General features: G+C 33.1%; 1 protein-coding gene across 5 annotated transcripts in view; it reads right to left on the bottom strand.

Annotated features, from left to right (window-relative positions):
- Positions 1 to 22,088, bottom strand: part of MEGF10 (multiple EGF like domains 10) — a 133,141-nt gene that overhangs the window by 42,458 nt on the left and 68,595 nt on the right. For all 5 annotated transcript variants that reach the window (XM_074281978.1, XM_074281981.1, XM_074281979.1 and 2 more), the window contains 4 exons: positions 21,590 to 21,836; positions 19,280 to 19,400; positions 14,431 to 14,567; positions 6,914 to 7,126 (listed from right to left, as the gene is read on the bottom strand). In XM_074281978.1, coding sequence (XP_074138079.1) covers positions 6,914 to 7,126; positions 14,431 to 14,567; positions 19,280 to 19,400; positions 21,590 to 21,836 — 718 coding nt within the window. The remainder of the gene's footprint in view (positions 1 to 6,913; positions 7,127 to 14,430; positions 14,568 to 19,279; positions 19,401 to 21,589; positions 21,837 to 22,088) is intronic.

Raw genomic sequence — 22,088 nt, 5'->3', positions numbered from 1 at the left:
AGACAACTAAGACAAGACCACCTCAACAAGAAGATCTTAAAAGTTGAGGCAGATCACCTGAGACCATCTGGGTTATTTTTTTTTAAAATCCATCAACAAATCTCATTTCAGTAAGTAATTTTGTATGTGGGTTTGCTCCTTTTTCTTTCCAAATTTAGATACTGATTTGTCATAAAACCATTTATTTTAATAAATATTTGTCCCCAAATGTAAGAATTGAAATAAATGGAAGAAGTTGATTAAATTAAAACCCTCTCTGTTTCAGGGGAAAAATATTAAGACATCACATTTTACAATACATTCTAAATGGATTCATGTCCTTAAGAGTAAAGATCATACAATAAAAAATAACCACAAAAACAAATAATATATCTCTCATATCTATGGGTAGGAGATATATTTTTAACCAAAGAAGATATACAATTACAAAAGATAAAGTAGATAAATGAAAAGAAACTAAAAAGCTTCTGCAGGAGTAAAATTCATATACTTAAGATAAAAAGGGAAATAGTTGAATGGAAAATCCACTCTCAAGAGAAAATTTGTTTTCTTTCTCCCCCCCTCCCTCAGGTTGGGGTTAAATGACTTGCCCAGGGTCACACAGCTAGGAAGTGTTAAGTGTCTGAGATCAGATTTGAACTCAGGTCCTCCTGAATTCAAGGCTGGTATTCTATCCACTGCGCCACCTAGCTGCCCCCTCAAGAGAAAATTTGTAAAGCATTAACCACCATATGAAAGATTGCTTCATATTTGAAGGTAAGCAGTTTATGTTTAAGTCTTTCATCATTGTCAGTCCACATTTACTTTTTAAAAATTTCTCTTCACTCTTGTGCTTATACTTTGGAGTTTCTCCATAGCTTTGCACTTTTTAAATCAGGAATGCCTGAAAGTCGTTTATTGCATTAAAGATTCCTTCCTGTGCCCATGGCTTACCCTTCTCCTCCCATAAAATTAGACTCTTTTTCAAAGGATAAGTTATTCTTGGCAGTAAGCCCATATCTTCTGTTATTAAGAATATTGTATCCCAAGTTCCCTGCCCTTATAAAGGGGCAGAATGGGGTGGGGGGGACTAAATTGTATGTGGTCCTAACTAGTAAATTGGTAATTAAATTTTTTTTTTCTAGAAGCTTTTAGTATTTTTTCTTTGAACTGGAAGCTCTGGATTTTGACCATATTCCTGGGAATTTTTATTCATGAGTTTCTTTCAGGAGATGTCTGAATTAGATTGTATTTACACTTTTACCTTCTGATTCTAAGAGATTTGGGCAGAGTTGTGGGGGCGGGGTGTGTGTGTGTGTGTGTGTGTGTGTGTGTGTGTGTGTGTGTGTGTGTGTGTGTGTGTGTGTTTAAGGATTTCTTGAAATATATCATCTAGGGTGCTTCTTTTTTTTGCCTTGACTTTTATGGAAATGTTTTGCATAATTTCACATATTCTTCCTTACTGGGGGTTGGAACTAGGAATAAAGGAGAGAATCTGGAAATCATCTGGAAATCATAAGTTTTAAAAAGAAATGTAAAAATGTCTTAAATGTAACTAGGGAAAATATTAAATAAATAAAAATTTTAAAGAAAGTAGATTATTGCTAGATTCAGTCCCTATAAGTCATTAAGAAAGCTCTTTTGTTTCAGACTGGCAGAATTGTAGACTTTCCTTTGCAATAAAATTTTTGCTCCTGACTATTCCTCTCTAGACTGGGCTAGATGTGGAAATAAGACCCTTATCTATGCCTGTGATCTGAGCCTACTATTGCTACTAGTTGGATGTATGACCTGCAACTGGATGGTGAGAAACACAGCCTTACAACAGGGTCCATGTATGAGTCTGATAGAACCCTGGTGTATGTCTGGGAGCTTCTTTTGCTTATATACATAAATTTTCCCTGGACACTTTAGTGATAACGTGTGGTATATTCCCAGATTTATCCCGTTTCCAGTGTTTATAGTCTTCTCTGTTTCTCTCCTTATGTGGAGTTGGGTTAGAGAAATAATGACTCATTATGACTTCTTTTGGATTTGGTCTTTTTTTTTTTTTTTTTTAAACATCTGTTTAGAGGAGCTTTGTGGAGGGATGTTTAGCATACGAGTTCTTACAACTCTGATACTTTTGCTCTTCCTAAACCAGATCTATCTTGCACATCTATCTGAGTAAGCTGAAGAAAATATTTATCTTGTGTGTATTCATCACATATTAACAGCCATGCCAAGGAAACTGGATGTATTATTTATAAATAGGCCTATAAAAGGGACCACAAATATATATATATATATATATATATATATATATATATATATATATATATATATATATATATATATATATATATATATATGTAGGGCTTTCTAATTGGAAAAGAACATATCTATTGCACAATTTTTTTCAGAAGAATCTATGGAATGAAATTTAAAATTAATACATTTTTGACTTTAACAAAATATGTACTGAAGTATATCAAGGAAAACCAAAATTACTAAAATAATGACCTAGAAGAAAAAAAACCCAAACCCAAACCCAAAACCAGGAAGAAGAGCAAAAATGCTGAAACCAATGAGTTTCTAAAAACAGGACACTACTTTGATGAGGTTGGAGATTTTGTCATCTTATATTTATGTATACCAGGCCTCTGAGCACACCATCTGATTACCATGTAGACTACTGTGTCTCCTACCACATGGGTGGATAGACTTTGGTTATCTGTCTATATCTTAAAGAGTGGCAAGATTAAGCAGTTGCCTTTTCTTAGCCATTTTTTAATTGCCCTTTTTGGTATTTCTTAGCTGGTGTGTCCAGCATAGAAGCCATGAACTTGGCAGGTGAGAGGGGAGGAACTTGCCTTCCTTTGTTTACCTCTCTTTTACTCCTGACTCTTGAGAAAAATTGATCTGGTGGTCTTTTTGTTCTGTGTGTTGTCTGCCTTCAGTTTCCAGCACCAGAGAGCTTCAGTCCTAATGATCTTGAAGATGGGATTCCAGGCAGATAGTATAGCAGCCAGTCAGGCTGGTATGGGTGCCTAGCATGCCTGAGGTAAGTTTGTACTTGGAACTGGGACTGTGCGCTAGAGAATCAAACTAAGCTATGAATCTTGTCCACTTTTCCTTCCTCATGCCTCTCAACATGAGGGGAATAAGTTTGTATATCTGTAATATATCTTTGGAAGTCAGTATTTTATATTACAGAAATAAATATTTCTTTTGAAAAAGTACCACTGTTTCACTTATTTTTTATTCATTCTTCAATAGAGCTATATGCTCCATTAGTATGAAATAATTGATTGTAACCATGGAATAATTGAGAAAAATATACCCAGAATTTGGAAGGATGGCTTTTAGTCCAAATTCTCTTGGACATTTCATACATGATCTTGGGTGAGCCACTTACTCTTTTGTAAAGTAAAAAAGTTAGACTAGATGAACTCCAGATCTCTTCCAGAATCAAATCTAAAAACCTAAGACAAATGAAGAATAGTAACAATTCATTTATCAAGAAATCACATAATATCCCCATCTATCCAGAACAGGAACAAAAGGTGAGTTCAAAAGGCCTCTAAGAAATCATAATAATAAAACTCCATCTGGGAAGGGATCATATGTCACCTAACTTCACATCTTTTCCTTGGCTTAATCCAATGGCTCAAGACTGAGCAGGTACCTAATACTGCTTTTTTGAATGAAAGAATTGTGATGACAGTATCTGAATACTAAAGTTCACATATCACATGTCTAGAAGAGATCCTCAAATATCAACTCAGAGCCTCATATTAATTTTACATATAATTTTATTGATACAGGAAGTGTAAAGAGAGTATAAAAGTTTATACTTAAATATGTAAAGGAATGCTTCCTTAGTCAAATCCAAGAGAATTAGGTTGCCTAGGCTAGGATCATTCTCCTGAAAATCTTTAAAAGCAAGACAGTCAGTTTTAGTGACAGTCAAAGAGGGAGTCATCCCTGGAAATCAAAACATGCAATTACACTACTTTTCTTACTCCCTCACACATACTTTTTAATCTACTGTCACTGGTCTCCTTACTATTCCATGAACAAGACATTTAATTTCTTGGCTCTGGGGATTTTCTCTAATTGACCTTCATGTCAGGAATGCCCTGTCTTCTCTGTTCCACCTAGTGACCTTTCTAGCTTCCTTTAAATCACAACTAATTTGCCTTCTCTTACTAGAAGTTTTCCCAACCATTATTAATTCTAGAGTCTTCCTTTTGTTATTTCCTATTTATCCTGTATGTAGCTTGCTTTGTATATGTTTTTTACAATTTGTCTCCCCCATTAGATTATAAGATTCTTTGGAGCAGGTATTTTATATCTTTTTGTAATCCCAGTACTTAACACAGTGCCTGCCACATATCAGGACTTAATAAATGATTGATTAACATGTATATTTGTGTATGTATTTTTACATATATATGTATCTATGCCAATCTATCTTATATATCTAATTGGTTCAAGAATATTCTGGCAGACTTTTTTTCAGGGGACAACATCATTTATAGACTCAAGGGAAGAACATAATCCTGTTTGGGAATCTGGCCTTATGTTAGGGTAACAATAGATATCATTTTCTAGGATTCTATTGGTCACTGAGATCATGAGCATGGGTGAGAGAGTGGCTTCTGGGACTATTAGAAAGAATCTTAGTTTGAGAGTGTTAGTTGGGTCAGCTTTTTTTGATATGAATACTATATATAGTTAAGCTTTTCTTCTCTGTTCCCTACTTTACAAAAGATATGACAGCTACTATTTAGAGCCTCACTGTAACCAGCTTTGGCAAACAGACCTGTGATCAAGCTGGCAGACTATAAGATAGTGAGTTATGACTGTTGTGCTCTTCATCCATTATCCTTTCCTCCCTTACATCTGGTAGCTGAGCAACTTATCAGAAATCTCCTTTTTTCCTCTTTATGAAAACAATAGACAGGCTCTGAATCTTGGTATCTTCCCATGTTCTTATAGTCAGAAGCATATTGCAGTGGCTGCAATGATTTCTAAATGAATTGTTCTAGTCATCATTTCATGTTTCCCCTTCTGTTCTGCTTTCAGCCTTTCCCTTCTTTCTAATGTGTATCTCACAGATAAATAAGATAAGTCAGTATAACAAATTTGAGATATGTTGTTATTTGGATGATAGAAGTTAGAAGCAAATGTGTGTGTGGGGGGGGGGGCAGCTAGGTGGTGCAGTGGATAGAGCACCAGCCCTGAACTCAGGAGGACCAGAGTTTAAATCTGGCCTCAGATACTTAACACTTCCTAGCTATGTGACCCTGGACAAGTCACGTGACCCCAGCCTCAGAGGAAAAAAAGAAAAAAAGAAGCAAATGCAATCTTAGAATAATGCAATAGACTCAATCAGCATAGAGTAAGGTATAGAGTGAGTAAGCAGCTAAGCAATGATTTCTTTCCCAGGAAATTTCTAAGCCAGTGGAACTTTTTTGCCATAATATTCCTTAGCCAGCCCAAGGTGATAAGAGAATCATAGACTTTCTCCCCTAAACAAGTATTGAGATATTTGATGAAGTTAGATATGCCTTTCTGAAATGTCTGAGCTCCGGTAAGAAATGACCAGCAGGAGGAATATAGAGAGGCCTGGAGAGACTTAAATCAACTGATGCTGAGTGAAATGAGCAGAACCAGAAGATCACTGTACACTTCAACAACAATACTGTATGAGGATGTATTCTGATGGAAGTGGAAATCTTCAACATAAAGAAGATCCAACTCACTTCCAGTTGATCAATGATGGACAGAGGTAGCTACACCCAGAGAAGAAACACTGGGAGGGGAATGTAAATTGTTAGCACTAATATCTGTCTGCCCAGGTTACATGTACCTTCGGATTCTAATGTTTATTGTGCAACAAGAAAATGATATTCACACACATGTATTGTACCTAGACTATATTGTAACACATGTAAAATGTATGGTATTGCCTGTCGTCGGGGGGAGGGAATAGAGGGAGGGGGGGTAATTTGGAAAAATGAATACAAGGGATAATATTATAAAATATATATATATATATATAATAATAATAAAAAAAAAAAGAAATGTCTGAGCTCTTTATTTACAATACAAAATCCCTACACTATCATTAAATTAGTCAAAAAGCCTTAGGATGAAAAGAGAAAGAGGAGAGGAAAATTACCTTCTTCATTTCTAACTCCCTTATCCTAGTCATTACTTCACAATGAGTCCTTATCACAATATCCTGTTACACATGAAAAGCTAGATTTCACACATCCATATCTCTTGGACCTCTTTTCTCCCCTATCCACAATATATAATCAGTCTCTCTCTCTCTCTCTCTCTCTCTCTCTCTCTCTCTCTCTCTCTCTCTCTCTCTCTCTCTCTCTCTGTTACATCCATGTTGCACATATTTTTCAGAGTACTAGACAGGAAAATATTTGAGGTACTTTCACAAATTTCCAAATATTCTACTTTTTCTTTTAGCCAATGACAGAATATTGGGGTTATGTTTTCAACAGATTTACTTTGAAGTAAAATATTTTTCAATAAGTCACTTGATGACATTTTTATACATTAACTTAGTTTTGCCCTTATTTGTCATTTCACTTGTAAGTCTCAAGGTATTTTTTATAACTATTCTCTAATAGGTTTTTTTAAACTGGTTAATATATTTAGTTCTTCCCATAGTTACTAAAAGATAATACTTTATTATCCATCAAGGAACCATTGAACAGTTTTGAGCATTTCAATTGATTTTTTTTCAACTTTATCAGTAATGAACTGAAGTATAAAAATTCACTTAGTGCCTACTACTTATCCTATTTTTCCAGTCTACTATGAGAAATCTCTGGGAAGAGAAGGAATCCCTAAGATACCCCCTACAGAATAAAGAGCAGAAACCAAAACTTTCTAAAAGAACAATCATGCCAAAGGCCTAACTTACCTGTGTGTAGTCTTCAAATGACAGGGACATTTTCTGTCACATTTGATGCCATAGACACCTTCGTTACACAGCCTTTCTTCACAGTGCTCTCCAGTATATCCAGGTTCACAGAGGCAAGCCCCACTGATGTGGTAACACTTCCCACCATTCATGCACTGGCAAATCTCAGCACACTGCATTCCAAAGGTCCCAACTGGGCACTCATCCTGGCACCTATTGAGCAGGAGAAACAAAGAGAGAGAGAGGAGAGAGAGAAAGATTTTTTAAATTATAATTTTTCTGATTATATGAAAAATATTACGTATGCTACTTTTATATTTTTATTACAATAGAAATAAATTGTTAAGAGAGAGGAAAGGGAACCAAAAAGACAACATAAGATAAAGAATTCTTGTAGCCCCTAAAGAATAATAGGATACTCATAATGACATCAGGAGTCACAGACTCCTCCAGGTCCCCAGAGACGGGAAAAGAAACCTGACCAAGAATTAGCCCCACTTGCCCAATATGGAATCTAAAACACCAAAAACATTCTAATTTAATTTCCCACTGTCAATGGAGTCTGTTCCCATGTTTGATCTTCAAATTAGGTCATACTAAGTATTTCCTTCATTTCAGAAATGAAATGTAACCTTAATTATTCCTCTTCCTTCTGACAGTTTTGTATTTTGACTCTGAACAATAAGTTTCAGAAACAACTAGTCCTCTTAAGAAATGTAGGCTTTCTCTGCTAACACTCTCTGTTGACACTTTAGGGTCAACTTGCATTACAACTTTTATCAGTGGCAGAAACTTTTGGAACTTTCAAAAACATAACATCTGGAAAATTATATTGTTTGCCTATGAGAAAAGGGCAGCAAGAGACACAAGAAAAAATAGCAGGCAAATTTAATATATCTGATCTACTATGATATATATATATGTATATAATATGTATATAAATACATACATATGTATGTATATATGTGTATATATACATATATATATTGGATATCCTATGATATGGGACAAATTGTTTTTTATAATTTAAAAAATAGTACTGCAATCTGTCACAATGGTAGGGCATACTCTGGTGAAAGTAAATAAGGTAGAAAACTGTTGCTGAGGAGCAGTGGAGGGGAAGGAGCAACTGACAGTAGTAGCATGCTGGAGAAGAAACTATAATCATTTCTCCATGTAAAATACCAATATGTCTCATCACTTCCCTGTTTATTTCTTGGCTTGGTGAGAAGACTGTATTTTTCTGCAACAGAAAAGGTATTTTCTTTCCAAGAATGAGTGAAAGAAAACAAGATGTTCTTTAATACAGTATCCAGCACAAATAAAGCACAAATTGTGACTAGGGCAAGCATTTTTTTGAGATTGAATTAAAACTAAATTCTAAATTGAAGATATAGGCCAGAATTTACTTTTTCACTTTCCTTTGAGGCAACTAGTAATAAAATAATAAAACTAATAAAGGAATCAAGTCTGTTAAAAGAAATACTAGAAAAGTGAGGTGGAACATTTTCTATAATTCTGAGTATATTTAATGATTAGGTATTATGAATAACAGGACAACTGTGGGTGAGCTAATTTTTAAAATCTGTAAAAAAATATTGTACTTTATCCTAATTCTGGTTATCAATGACATACTCATATTTCGTAACTGATGAAAATGAGAGTAAGAAGTCCAATCCAAGTTGATATAATAAACATTTCACAAAACCTAGAGAGGGAAAATAGTTCATTCACTGCTTCCATAAATAATTTGTAACCTGACACATTTTGCTTCTGCTTCCATTTTTCCTATTAGTTTGAAATATAAAAGATTTAAATCTTTAAAACTTTCACTGTGGTCAATTTGTATATTTATTTTCTTAGAGACATAAGGACTGTTAATTTTCTTCTGCACATGACATGCTGGGAGTGGGGGTGAGGGAAGGATAATAATTTATAAAGACTAATTAATTCCCTAAAATCAGAATAAGTCTTTTATGAAAGATCTTTTCTTTTTGCTATTGATAACACAAACTAATGGTCCATTAACCAAAAGATTAGGAAGCTAAAACTGGATGAAAACCAGCGGTTACAAAATTTTTCTAAAGAAAATGAGGTCTCTGCCAGGGTATGAAAATCATACAAAGTAATTCCCTACAATTTTCTAGTATTTATTTGGCATTTTAGGCTAGCAACCCTAAAGGATAGAAACAGGCTAAAATGTTGGCATTTTTTGCTTCTTTTCAACTCCATTCATGAAAGAAAATTCTACAGTTTTAATATTTTTTACTTCCTAGTATTTGAAGGCATGAAATTATAGGCAGACAGCTGTAAAGCTGTCCTATCATTCTTCAACATTAGATCTAGAAATAATACAATTGCAGGAAACACCAGATTCCTCTTTCAAAAGAGCTTATTCAGCTGAAAAAAAATAAATTGGATCAATCCATTAAAGCTTTGAAAAATTAATAATAAGGGTCCCTTATTTTAAAGGTTAGGTTCTAAAAATATATTAATTTGTAATAAACTACACGTTTGATTTTGTTTTTTAAATATAGGACAAAAATATTCATTAAGTCAACTTAGAAGATTTATATACAGTGATGGCATGAATTAGTATTTCCCTATAAGAAAAATGGAAATTGATAATCCATAATTAACTTAGGTATACAAAGCAGTATGTACCATTTTAATAATTTTATGAAAATCACAAAATTATAATTTATACTTAATAAAAGAAAAGAAGTAAATTCTCATAGGAAAGCTGAAGTTTATTTTAAATTTGCCATGTTCTAAAATCCATTCTTTAAATTTACTTATGTCCTTTGTATGCTTCAACTTACATAAGATTTCTTAAAAGCTAGCTACATGAAATATACTGGTACTTCCACTACACACCTCTCAGATTGGTTGAGACAAAAGGAAAAGATAATGATAAATGTTGGAGGGAATGTGGGAAAAACTGGGACACTAATACATTGTTCAAAGAGTTGTGAACTAATCCAACCATTCTGAGCAATTTGGAGCTAGGCCAAAAGGGCTACTAAACTGGGCAAACCCTTTAATCCAGCAGTGTCTCTACTAGGTCTCTATTCCAAAGAGATCTTAAAGGAGGGAAAGGAACATACATGTGCAAAAATGTTTGTGGCAGCCCTCTTTGTAGTGGCCAGAAACTGGAAACTGAGTGGACGCCCATCAGTTGGAGAATGGCTGAATAAGTTATGGTATATGAATGTTATGGAATATTTCTGTTCTATAAGAAATGATCAACAGGATGATTTTAGAGAGGCCTGGAAAGACTTATGTGAACTGATGCTGAATGAAGTGAATAGAATGAAAAGAACACTGCACACAGAAACAACACTGCACGATGATCAATTCTGAGGGATGTGGCTTTTCTCAACAATGAGATAATTCAGGCCAGTTCCATGGTCTTCTGATGAGGGGAGTCATCTGCATCCAGAGAGAGGGCTGTGGGGACTGAGTGTGAATCACAACATAGTATTTTCACCATTTTTATTTGCTTGCTTTTTCTTTTCTTTCTCATTTTTTTCCTTTTTGATCTGATTTTTCTTGTGTAGCATGATAATTGTGGAAATATATATATAGAAGAATTGCACATGTTTAACATATATTAGATTACAAGGCTGATTGGGGAGGAGGTGGGGAGAAAAGAGGGAGAAAATATTTGTTTCTCATGGGAGAAACAATATTCAAATCCTGGGCCTAAGTATGTGTATTAATGAATGTATATTTTAAGAAATAGTTGTATTAATAATAATAATTTCAAATGTCTGGAATTAAAGATCTTCTGTAGATATAAAAAATTTTGATAAAAATAAGTCTTATACCTCATTTATAAAATGAGGATTTTCTCTAGTTGATCATGACTGTATTCTTGTAACATGCCTCTATTATCACCTGTTCTTCTTTCCCCCACAACTTTTCACCCGTTTGTTTGCAACTTATACAGAAATCCTATCTTAAACTCTTCTGCCAGTTTTTATCCTTTCAACTCCTTTAAGAAAGAACTTGCTTAGAAATAACATAGTTTCCTAATTTGTTACTATATTTTAATTTCAAACATTAGCTCAGAAAATAGGCTCTACTAAATTTCTTGACTCCCCATCAGGGACTCCATTGTTCATTCACTAAATTTTATTTTCCATACCATGCGGAAGATAACAAATTTCATTCTACCAAATGTAGGTTTTACATGCTAATAGAAAGAACACTGAACCTTGAAGTCAGATGACCTTGGTTTCTCAACTCTGCTACCTAATTGTTAATAATAATAACCTTGGGCAAATTATAAACTCTCTGAAGCTATTTCCTTATTTGAAAAAAAGCAGATAATACTTGCAGTACATATCTCATACAATTACATTAAGAATCAAAAGAGATAACTTATAAAATATGTTTAAAACAGTAAATAAAAGCAAATATTAATAACAAGGCATTATATTAGTCAGTCTATGTTTGTCAGGACATTTCAAGTTCACATGAATGTTAACTGGCCTTAGGACATTACCTGAGTAACTTCCTCAGAAGAATTCTATGGAAAGCTAAAAAAAATCATTCCCTGTTTTTATTCTGATTCATCTGGACATCATTAAATCCCTCTCCATCATTTCCTTCCATTTTTTCCTCAAGAAGAAAGGCATTTCATTTTGGCATTTCTTGTCCTGCTCCACTTTGATTTGATTTTTATATGTTTTTTTTTCTCTCTTTACTTTGGTTGGAAGAATTTCCTTCATATCCTGGGAATGCATGGCTAGAAAATGCATGTGGTATGCTGATCCTTACTCCCTAGAGGGCAGTGGTTTAACCAGAGTGATTAAATTCTTGCTGACATCTCATAACAGGTTAAGTGGGATGTAAAAGACCTATAAGACTATATCCTCCCTTTTCACCAATTACTTCTGCTTCCCTCATGTTATATATTAAAACCTTCTATTCTTTTTTTTTAAGTGGCAACTTTTTAAAATCTTGTGATTTTTTTATTTTGGAAAACAATTGACAATGGCAAAGCCTATAATAATATTACTTGTTCACTAAAAAAGCAACTCCTACCACTTCAGCAACAACTAAGATGCATCATTTCACTCTTTCTCTAATTCACTTCACATCAAAGCAATTTAATCTAATATACATTTATTAATTACCCACAATGTTTGAAATCTATAGTAGATACTTAGAATAAATGGGTAAAAATGAGATGGAATTACAGAGTGTAGGAAGTGGAAGAGTTATCTAATCCCTGCTCTCAAAAAGTTTATATATCACAGAATGAGGTGGCTATAACATGTTCACAGAAAATATGATAATATATGGGTTAGGAAGTAAAGGGTGCAAAAGAAAAAGCAAAGTACTCAGGATATTTAAGCAGGAGAAAAGCACTATCCTCTTCATTCAGTAACAGTCTCTCCCCTTTTATACTCAACATCTAATAAAACCTGAAAAGAAGTTTTATTCCCTTTCCCCAAACTTTCAAATAGGGAGGCATATACAAGTTTCTCTCCCTAAAATTTAATTAGATTTTGCTATTTCATATATTTATTATGTATTTTTTATCTATAATTTGAGATTACAAACTTCAAGAAAAATGAAGTTCCTGTTTAGCTTAAATTATTAAAATCCTACACAGTGTATGTGCATTTCAATATAAATGGTATAGTATGTGTATTGAGTATTTATATAGCATTTTTAAAAGTTTAAAAAGTTCGTTCATCAGATTGCTTCTATGAGGTAACCAATGCAAGTATCTTTTCCCTGTCTTTCCCCTTTTAGAGATGAGGAAACTGAGAGGTCTTTAAGAGATTAAATGACCTCTTAATATCCCACAGAGTTAGGATTTAAATTCAGGTCTCCTGACTTTAAATCCAGCACTCTGTATCATACTACACTGTCTCTGTTCTTTGAGTCTCCTTTTAAGCTAATGACTCCCCTGTATTGATTCAGATTTATATCTTTACAGTAGGTAAATGTGATAAAATAGTATGTATCCCAAACAACTACTAGTAACTTCATTTATACAGTGTACATTGATGTATTATATTAAAATCAATAGTCTTGAACTAAGAAGTTCTCCAGACCTCAGAGCCTGTGCTCTATCTACTGTGCCATCTAATTGCCCCATCTTTAACTAAGAAGGAAAAAAAGGTATCTGAATAACTAAGAGATATCATAAAATCTATATATTAAAGTTTGAGAACTTTGCTTACAGAAGGATTCCTCAAGCTTTTCTTCAGAATCTATTTACTCCTATTTATATATGATTCCAAGAATTTTGAAACTTTTATTTCCAAATCTATAGGTGATTAGAAGAAATTAATTTTAAGGGGGTAGAAGTTGGGAGGAAGAGAGGCGTGTTGACAGCAGGGGTAAACAATAAATGATAACAGGCTGATGATAGTAAAGGAGACAGAAAAATTGTAAGAATTAAACATAAGAACTCCAAGAGTTTAGCAAAATAAAATTATTTAGAATAGAAGTAAATGGTAAAATTATCCCTCAACAAAGCATAGGGCATCAATGTACTATAGAACAACAATTCTACTGATTTTCATTCATTTATTAAGGTGAAGGATGTTTAGTATAATTTAAGAAGGCAGAGTATCAAATAATACAATTTAAGATTTTTAGCTCTAAGTATTCTACTCAGCATTGTACTAGCAAAATTCTCAGTTATTCAAAAAAAGTTATAATATTGAATAACTTATTGCTCTACAGTTTCATATAGCCAAGATTTTATAGTACTGAAAAGGAATAATAAAATCCGTTCCATTTTAAAGCAACCTTGATAAATACAATAGAAATGACAAACACATTCCCACGAAATTACAGGGAAGCTTATGAAGTATCTTCGAATGTAAAACATGGATAACACAGAATGTATTCATTTCCTTGCTATAACAATCAATTCTTTTAAATTTATAAAAATGTAAAGCAGTACATTGTAGAATAGGAACACAGTGCTCAGAGGCATCTGTTTCTCCTAGCAAGAAAGGTACAGGATGTGTTCGTTTCCTTGTAATAACAATTAATCAATTCTCCTTTTAAATTTATAAAATTGTAAAGCAGTGCATTGTAGAATAGGAACACAGTGCTCAGAGGCATCTGTTTCTCTTTTCTAGCAAGGAAGGTTTTTTGACTCTTTTTGATCTGACTCTACATAGTACTTTTGATTTTTAATATTTTTAAATATCTCTTATAAATAAATCTCCATATTTAACTATGTTTTTAACTTATCTCCAATTAGTGTTACTATCTATTGTAGATTGTGAGTTCCCTATACTAAGAAGATACCTAACTTATTAAGCTACTTTAAAGAATATTCAGCACCAAGTTATAAACAGAAGGATACTTTATTAAAATCTTCTGGAAGATGATTAAAGACTCACAAGATAGTCTATGGATATTTAACAAATATAAATGAAAATTGGGATGATAGTCATAATAATGTTATTCAAACCATCAAAACTTTCCTTTTAGTTCTATTGTCAAATGCTAAGTATATAAAAGTGCCTTTCTCTTACCGTTCTCCAGTATAGCCTGGACTGCAGTGACATTGACCTGTGGCTGAGTCACAGGTCCCTCCATTATGGCATTGGCACTCCTGGGAACAATTCTTTCCAAAGCGACCTTCAGGGCAAGGCTGACCACATACTGTGCCCTGCATTGAAACAGAATCTGAAAATAAGATGGAACTGCAGCCAGGGAAGGAGAGGAAAAGGGAAAGATAAGAATGAAGTGAAGGGAAGCAGGTAAAAGGAAATTATATTAATGGGAATTTGTACTAAGTTGATTATCCTCTTAAAAATATCAGATGAAGTCTTTCTTCTCAGTTGGAATCCTGAAGCTCAATTTATACTTATTGAAAGCCAATAAGAAAATAATCTAGAGAAATGCTGAAAACTGAAACTAATCAAAACACAAAATCACAAACCTACAATTAATTTTATATTTTAAAAGGATCAAGTCTTCTTTTTCTATATCATCCATTTGTAGTAAGTTGTCAATATTTCCTGAATATGTAGAGAAGTAAAATCCAACAGTTTAACTGAATGTCGAATTACTTTATCAAGTTTCAAGAAAACATATGCTATTGTTTTTCCTCTATTCCAATAAATCAACAGAATGACATTTTAAGTGTATTAAGCAAAATGTTTTATATCCTGTGATTGTTTAATATTATGTAAATTTTTTCCAATAGATCAATAAAGAAAACAAAGTAAATAACTAAAAAGATGGTACTCCCATTGAGTTTATACAGGAAATAGTAGTCAGTTCATGGATAAGGAGATTAATTTAGTAGTAAAAGATTTCAGTTTTGTATTTAAAGATTCCAGTTTGAGTCAAATGTCTGAGAGACAATTGTTCTTGGTGGGGGAGGAGGGAAGAGAGTTTTTCCCTCTCTTTTCTTCCTCTTTTCAATGGCATAAAAGAGCAACAGGAGGCGAGCATTCCACCATCAGGCAGAAAGAGACATACCAAGGACAAACATGGTCAGTCATAGTCACAGAAGAGGGAGGAAGCAGCCTCAAGACATTTGACCCCTTCTTGAACCAGAAAAAGAGGGCTACAGAGTCAAGAAAAGACTTTTAGTAACCAGAAGTTATGAGTTTATCCTCTAATCAAATATTTTCTAAATGTGTACCTCACTAAAATTGTACTCTCAGTTTTAGCTCACTATTCCTCTGGATTGAAGATTTGTGGGAAAGCATTTCCCAGGGATAAGAAAGGGAAATGTTTCATATTATATCACATGTTCTTATTATATAACTTTAGTAAATACTCATTTCCTAAAAGCTAATTTAGGTTAGTTACTGATAACTATTGGGAAAAAAATGAATGTCATCATTAGAATAGCCTCATCCTCCTTAAGACTACCCCTAAAACCCTAAAGGGAGAAATAACAAATGCCTTCTAGAGACACAGCCTGATAGAGTGGGTGGCAGGAAGAATAACCAAAGATTATTCTTTTAATGGGCTAAAATTTAAGATTAAGAATTTTTGAAACTAATTTAACAAAACACAGCAGAAAGAAAAATCAGAAAAGTGTGCAGTTTATGATTTTAAGAAGAAAAACACATTTGGAACATTGCATCATATAATAGTCCAATACTTTCATTGTACAAAAGAGGAAACTGAGCCTGAGAGAAGTTAAAAAGATTTGTTCAGGATAATCCAGTTAATATGTCTGAGGAAGCATTAAAATCAAGGTCTTTCTGTCTTTAAATCCAACAATATACTACCCTGTTTCTCTTTGGATATGTTTTTTGATTGCACATTTATAGTCAGCAGTTAATAAATGTTTGCTGAAGTTAATTGAATAAAGGGATCTAAGAAGTAAATAAGCATGTCCATAGGGATATTTTGCACATAGTTGGCACAAAACAACATTAAATGCCTATAAAATGCAAAATGTAGTCTAAGAGCTGGTGACACAAAGACATAAACATAATTTCCACTTTCAAGGCAATGATAATCTAGCTAGCAGTGGCAGGTAGGAGTCAGGTAAAGAATACAACATATAAACAGGGCATTCTCTCTGGCTGTTTTTTACACTTGAAATTCTCTCCCTTCTCTGCTCCAACTACTGACTTCCCTGTCTTCCTTTAAGTCCCATTTAAAATCCGCCTTCTACTGGAAATCTTTCCAATTTGTCTTAATTCTAGTGCCTTCCCTCAGAGAAACTCCCTCCTGAAGTAGTAGTAGTAGTAGTTTGGACTTGGTGTAATACAATAGTACTAAATGATTAGCAGACAAAATGTGTAATTTTGTGAAAAATAGCAGGGCACCTGCTTTTGAATTTCTGAGGTCTTATGTCAGTAATTATTTTCTGTTTATTTTGTATTGTCATTTTCTCTTTATCCTGTATATATATATATATTTTTTTTTCATTTTGTTTGTTTCCCCCATTAGATTCCTCAAGAACAAGGACTGCCTTTTGCCTCTTTTTATATTCACAGCACTTAGAAACAGTGTCTGACATATAGTCACTATATAAATGTTTCTTTACTGATTTAGGAAGAAGAAAATACCAACAACTGGGAGAAAGTGAACATTCCAAATGACAACTTTTTGTTAAATTTTTGACTACTAGAGATTTTCTTTTCCCTCTCTCTAAAAATGCAAACTGTGGGCAGTTTGAAATTGGATGTTACTGAATGCAGGATGGTTTCATAAACATTTTATTAATGTTTCTTTAGATGATGACAGAGAGAAATATATCTTCTTTGACTCTGAGCTACTGGCAAATGGCAGTTCGCATGCTATTTAGATCTCCGTAAAAAGAAATTATTTTTCTATTTAAAAATAAGAGAAAGCATAACATAAAATCTTAAGTTTTAAAGGTTTTGATATTTTAGACTCATTCTCTTGCCTTCAACTAGGACCATACACAGAACATCTCAGAAATATAAAAGGCTATCCTGTTTTCAAAAACTTTTAGGTAAGAAGACCTGGGAGATCATTTGAATAGTTTATTACATTTGTAAATTTGTAAAATTATACATATATGTCATATATCTATATCTATATATGTATGTATGTATATATATATCTATATCTATATCTATATATGTATGTATGTATATATATATATATATATATATATATTGCAAAGCAATATATATATATATATATATATATTGCAAAGCAATAAGAATCCTTAATATATGTACAATTCCCAACATTTTTGTGGAGCACCATACATTGCTATCTTTCACTAAATTACACATTTTGCCTGCTAGTTATTTAGTAGCATTGTACTATACTAAGTCCAAATCACTACTGATTCTTCTTCCGGAGATTAGGGATTCATTCTGTCTTGAAACAATTCTTAAATTGAGCCAATAAATTTATTTATGCTAAAGGAATTCTATATTTGACACCTACAAGATGCTTAGGTATTTCTCTTTTTTGCAAGCTTATCTTTTAGGTTTTTCTACTGGCAACCTCATTTTCTAAAATCAACTCCTTGACTCAGATTGCAGTCTAGAGGTCAACTTTCAGATACCAAATACTTTTATCATTGTATCAGCAATTTGTGAATATAGCAACTAACAAATATTGATTAAGCAGTTTCTCCTACTCTTATTCTGTTACTAGTCCACATTTCTCCAACTCTTTCAAGTTCTTTTGAATAATATTTAATATCATAATTCTTACTCTTAGTATTTACTCCTGAGAACAAAAGACCTCTTTACATTTTCATATCCATTATTTCACAATACTAATTAATTATGTTTGCCTCCATTTATCAACTAGTTATAACAAAAAAAGGTAAGTCAATAATGCTAAACTAATAATTATGCATAATATACAGGAATAAGCAGTTATATTTAGTTAATATTTATCAAATAAAACAGCAAAATAAACAAATTCATGCTATGTATCATTAGGAGTATTCCCAGACACTTTGCATACATGATTCTATGGGCCGTAGCTTTGCAATGAGAAAACATACTTATGGAAAAGAAAAAAGAATTTTAGATAAACTCCCACCTTTTAAGAAATTATTATAACTATCCACGTGTAGTCTAGATGCAATGGTCACCTCTCTCTTTAACTGTTCCTGGCTCATTTTCTTTCTTAATTTTCATTTTTGGTTCAAAGGCATTCAATTGGTATATGTTCTGATTTAATATCAAAAGTAATACTCAAAATTTTAACTTAATTATAGTTAATATTAGAACTAATAGAAATGTATAGCCCTTTTAAACTAATTAATCAATTAGCTCTGAGCCCTCATTCCAAGTTATAAAATAAACTGCAGAAACCCCTTTTTCCATAATCTTTCTCTCTCTTTCTAAATCACCCTAGCTTAATTAAATAAATATCAATGTACAAATTATACAATTAAAATCAATATTACAAACATCTTTAAATAATATATCTTTGTGAGAAAGATCACAGAGTTACTACTGACCATAAAATATAATTATTGCCATCTCATTTATGGAATCACAGTCTCACCATTTGGCTCTTTGAGGAATAAAGTTAAAGTCTATTCTTAGGAATTCCCTTCATAATGTCACTTTGCAAAATGAGAGTTAAATTTAGTTTTCTCAAGAATTTTCATTTTAGTCTTCCTCAAAGATAAAAGATAATTCCCTCAGGGTCTTTGGGAAAGAAAAATATAATTTTAAGTTGCTTTGTGAGGGCAGTGAAAGTCTATTTGCCTGCACAATATGTCTCAGTAAAAGGACTTGAAATTCCAAGGCTGGCTCCCTATCTTTTATGTCATATTCTCTCTCAAGATATCTTCACAAGGTTTTTAGTTTTTCATATCTTTATTTAGTAAGAGAGCCTAGAAATCGACTTAGCAGAAGTTATGAAAAGATGACTATATCTCTGACTTAGTCTAAAAGGAAAACTTACCATCCAACCATTAGGGCAAGAACATTCACCAGTGACATGATGACACACTCCTCCATTTTGACAGGGGCATCTCTCTTCACATTGTGACCCATGCTTGCCAGGAGGGCAAAGATCCTCACAGCTGAAGGATTAATATCCAATAAATGAGACTGTTATTTGCAAAGCCACATTATCTTCAATCCCTAACTTCAATGTCATATTCTGTCTTAGGTTGAAGCTCTATGATATGAATTGATGACAAATATTCTTAGAATACTGAATTATTATTCAATAATTTATTATTACTGAATTACAATTATTACAAAATAACATGAATCAACAAATAGTTAACATAAAAGTATTAATACTATGAGTTGGCAGGACCTATTCTTGCCACTTAGTCCATTCTTTCACATTTAGGCAAGATCAAATCTAAATCTTTATTGAGAAATAAGAATTTATTCTATTTGTAAAAAGCTCTAGATAATTACCATTGGTGACCACTGCCCAAAGCTTAATAGTTCTTTAACAGCCCTTATAACTGGATTTAACCCCTTGCACTTTATTTTCAACAAGCTTCCTCTTCCTGTTCTGACTTCAACTGGGAATGTAATTTCTCAGTATCTTCTGTGAAAGGGTCCTTCATATCACTGACAATTATTTTTAATCACTACTCAGTTTTTTCTTCTCTAAGTATAAGTTACAGAATGGTTGATTATCTGCTTTAGAAGAGAGAATTTTCCCCAACAGAAGCTCCTTTCTTATGCTGAAATCACAATTTCAGAAAAGAAAATTTGAGCAAGACAGCATGCTAGACTGTGGAGATGCAAAACCATAAATTAAACAGTCCCTGACAATCGGGAGTTTACACTGTTAATGGAGGATGCAGTGTATACATTAGTAAATATAATATAATATACAAGAGTGAAGTGTTTAAAAAAATAGAAGAAAAAAGTAGCCTAAAAGTTGAAAGGGAGGGAAATATTTTTCTTTATTCATATTATTTTATAACTATTATCTCATCTTTGTGGCTTCTCACAAAGAGAATATTACTTTTTCTACTCTTTCTTTATAAATTATATTTTTATTTTGCTATATGAATCATATGAGAGTATTATCTGCTACAAACTGGAAGTAATGATTGAGGTTTCCAACCGAATTGTTTCTCTTTTCTTTTTATGAAAATCAAGTATGGAGAAAGATAGATATTTATTTAGTTTACCAATGAGTTAAATTCTGTTATGTTTATTTGCCAACAATTTCCTATTTTCAGTGTTCTTGCTCCCTCCAATATGCCTCAAGAGAGGTAATTTCATAAGTATCTACACTAATAAAACCATAGGTTTTCAAGTGATAAAGCAAATGATAAGGCAAAACCTTTTCATGGATACAACAAGTCAAAACTCATGAATTGATATCATCAGCTAGCAGACTTCAGGAGCCGAATCTTTTAGAGCTTAGGTAGGAGGGTTCTTAAACATGATAGGCTCAGTTCAAACACTCAAAGACTTTCCAGTTTTGCAGGACATGCCAGAGCATTGTGATTGCAAATAGAAAGGAGTTTCTGTTAAGGAAATTTTCTCTACTAACAATTAAGCAACCATTCTGTACCTATAGTCTTAGAGAGTTGCCAAGGAAACAGAAGTAAAATGCCTCACCCAGCATCATAAATCAGTATATAGAAGGTCAACTATTTGTTGGGACAAGATCTGAATTCAGATTGTCCTCAACTCAGGCCAGCCTTCTATCCCCAAATTTTGAAGAATAAATTGAATCAAAGTAAATTTAACACAACAGAAGGCAAAAATGAATAGAAAAAAGATTCTACAGCCTCAAACCTGCTCAAATAAGCTGCCAAAGAATATTGAATACTTTTTTTTCTCTACTTTGACAAAGAAATTCAGAACAAAGTCTATTTCACAATAGAATATGTATAATGAAGATAATATAGCTGGGCAGTATTAATAGAAAGAGCTCTGGATTTGAAATAAGGAGGAAAATGAGTCTGAATCTCTTCTGAAACTTATTGGTTATGCGACCATTAGCTTCTTTCATTCTATAGAATATGCTCATAGAGATGAAATGACTGGTCAAAGACATACAAATAACAGAACTGATATGTGACTGCAAGACTTCTGATATCAAATCTAGTGTGCTTCACTTTATCTCACATTGCCATCCAGAAATTCTATAACCAGTCATTTGAAAGTGGAAATACAGAACCTTAGGATGAAGAGATGCTTATGGTGAGTTAAAAGGTTTATTCTTAATGATATTTTGCATCCACCATATTTATAATGGTACTCTGCATCCATCCAACACATCACTTACAAAGCTCCAGTATATCCAGGAGGACATCTACATTCTCCAGTTACATGATCACAGGTTGCTCCATTCTGACACTGACACTTCTGGTGGCAGTCATTCCCATAGGTGCCCTGATCACAATGATCTTCACAGCGCCAACCCTTGAAGCCTGATGCACAGTGACAGGCTCCTGTGATGGGATTGCACAAGGCTCCATTTTTACATTGGCAGCGACTGCTGCAATGAGGACCCCAGTGGTCACGATCACATGCTGAGGGATAAAAAGTGAAATTATTTAAGAATTTCAGAGTTGTTCTGGATAGCATTTTAAGTGAATGAAGGTAAGTTCTTTATATAGCTACTTGTCTCTTTTCTACTTTTATGATGGGGTTCTTTGAGACCAATTAATTTTTGCTTTAGTTATTTGTCAAGTGAAGTTCAAATTCCTCAATGAAAGTAAAGGCAATACAGACTGTCAACAATTTGGTCTCAACCCACTTTTCTTTTTTTCAATATTCCTTCT

The sequence above is a fragment of the Sminthopsis crassicaudata genome, chromosome 1 (genome assembly GCF_048593235.1).
Source record: "Sminthopsis crassicaudata isolate SCR6 chromosome 1, ASM4859323v1, whole genome shotgun sequence".
NCBI lineage: Eukaryota > Metazoa > Chordata > Mammalia > Dasyuromorphia > Dasyuridae > Sminthopsis > Sminthopsis crassicaudata.
The sequence above is the reverse complement of the archived record's forward strand: the minus strand, read 5'-3'. Positions and strand labels throughout refer to the sequence as shown.